Source organism: Penaeus vannamei, chromosome 4 (assembly GCF_042767895.1).
Source record: "Penaeus vannamei isolate JL-2024 chromosome 4, ASM4276789v1, whole genome shotgun sequence".
Taxonomy (NCBI): Eukaryota; Metazoa; Arthropoda; class Malacostraca; order Decapoda; family Penaeidae; genus Penaeus; species Penaeus vannamei.
The window spans coordinates 47,636,974-47,639,473 of record NC_091552.1 but is presented as its reverse complement, the minus strand read 5'-3'; the positions used below and the strand labels follow the sequence as shown (position 1 = coordinate 47,639,473).

At 35.0% G+C, this 2,500-nt stretch overlaps 1 protein-coding gene across 1 annotated transcript in view; it reads right to left on the bottom strand.

Moving 5' to 3' along the window:
* The window catches only part of Tusp (WD40 superfamily protein Tusp), a gene marked incomplete in the record, with an annotated part of 108,590 nt that overhangs the window by 43,521 nt on the left and 62,569 nt on the right, over positions 1–2,500 (bottom strand). Inside the window, 1 exon segment of the mRNA XM_070121154.1 lies at positions 1,433–1,540. Within this exon segment, the coding sequence (XP_069977255.1) occupies positions 1,433–1,540 (108 nt within the window).

Below are 2,500 nucleotides of genomic sequence, written 5' to 3'. Positions count from 1 at the left end.
TGGAGGGGAGGAGGAGGTGTGGGGGGAGTGAGAGGGAGTGGAGGGGTGAGGTGTGGAGGGGAGTGTCTTTCTGTTTGTCTATGCGCGAAAGGTTGTATAAAAGATTTGTTAATCTATTTTACAGCGAAGGATAAAGTAATACATTTTGTCAATATTCTATTTGTCATTTTTACATAGATTTAGCTACTCTTCTCTCCCTCTATCTACCATTCATTTTCTTTCCATATTTTCCCTCCCTAATCCTTTATTTTTTTCTCTCCCATTTTTCTCTCTCTCTATCTCAAATCTCTCTTCCCTATTCCCCCTTTCTTTCTTATTCATTCAGTTTCTTCTTCCTCCAGTTCTCCGTTTTTTCCCATCTCTCAGTTTCCTTATTTTATCTTTATCATATCTATAAAAAAAAAAAAAAAAAAAAATCTTTGCAGTTTTTCCATTCACCACAATCCTATCTCTTCATCTCTACACTTATATGTAAGTTTATATATATCAGTCAATGCAATTATCTAAATCTGTCAATATCTATATATCCATCACTTTATTCATATATATATATATATATATATATATATATATATATATATATATATATATATATATATCTATTTATTTATGCATTCATGTCTACAGATTTTAATTTGTTCGGTCACCAGCTTGTATCAATATCTAAATCTAAAATCTTATCACGTTTATCTGTGTATGTATATATGTATATAGGTATATATGTGTGTATGTATGTTTGTATGTATGTATGTGTGTGTGTGTGTGTGTGTGTGTGTGTGTGTGTGTGTGTGTGTGTGTGTGTGTGTGTGTGTGTGTGTGTGTGTGTGTGTGTGTGTGTGTGTGTGTGTGTGTGCGTGTGCGTGTGTGCGTGTGCGTGTGTGTGTGTGTGTGTGTGTGTGTGTGTGTGTGTGTGTGTGTGTGTGTGTGTGTGTGTGTGTGTGTGTGTGTGTGTGTGTGTGTGTGTGTGTGTGTGTGTACATGTATGTATGTATGTATGTATGTATGTATGTATGCATGTCTCTGTATAACATACTGCATAGCATATTGTATCATGCAACGTCACAGACCACGTGGGACATGCTAATAGTCCAACCCACGTGGTTCGTGGTTCCACGTGGCTGCCATGCCCGCTTGTGCGAATAAAGAGTTAAGTCCTAATGGTAGTATATATCCTGCACCACAAGTGTTAATCTAGATGGTTAAATACCTTTTATACTCTGAAGAGTATACTCTGTCTGTCTATCTGTGTCTATCTATCTGTCTGTCTGTCTGTCTGTATATCCGTATATCCACCCATAAAGAAAACAAATAACCTCCCACCACCCATATAAAACAAAAGAAAGAGAAAGGACAACAGAAACCAACCTAAACACACGCCCAACACCACAAAAGTATAAACTCCACAAAAGGCAAAGATTCCAATCCCACTCACCTGCTGGTCATCAGGAGTGAAAACCCCGGATGTGATGGTCGACTGCAGATTCAACATGGAGGACCAATACCTCTGTCCCGCCACAGAACCCACCAACACGAAACCGTCCTGTGGGGAGACAAAGAAACGTTTTTTTAAGCATTCTGAGGGGAGTCAGTGAAGGGGAGAAACGTTGTTTTAGTATGGGTGGTTATTTTTTTGTGTTCTGTGGGGGTGTAAGGTGCATTATGAGATTTGTATGCGATCGAAAAGGGGAGATGAACACGTATCTGTTCTGAAGGGAGACAAAAAATATCTTTAGTATTCTCAGGGGAGTCAGAAAAGGGTAGAATAGTTGTATTAGCATGAGTGTATTTTTGGGGGGGAAGGGAGGGGGGTAGTAAACATGTGATCTTTTCAATAGATTGTGAAATATAGTCACCCCGCAAGATAAAAGAAAAAAAAATATTTCACTCAAAATAGATTATGAAATAGATTCAGTATATTATTAAATATAGTCACCTCGCAAAATAAAAAGACCAAAAAATCTTTCATTAAAAACATTACTTAAATCAATAAAACATTTTTCACCACATATCATACTGAATCAATTAAAACACTCAAAAGCATTTCCATCAAACTTAATCGTAAAAAAAGGAATTAAATACAATAAAAAAACACATTTCAACCATTCTAATTCATCCGATAATATTACCAACATTAATCATACATTGAACATTAATAACACTTGTGAAAACATGTCGCCATATTTTACGTACATTCAAATCCTAAATAGACAGAAATTAATATCATGAATTATTTCGCTCAATATTAATATCACAAATTATGTCGCCATATCTTACGTACATGTAAATCCTAAATAGACAGAAATTGATATCATGAATTATTTCGCTCAAAATAAGTATTACTTCTGGAAAAAAAATGTCACCATATTTTCCGTACATGTAAATCCTAAATAGACAGAAATTAATATCATGAATTATTTCGCTCAATATTAATATTACTTCTGGAAAAAATGCTCTCATATTTTCCTACATTTAAAACCTAAATAGACGAAATTAAAACTAA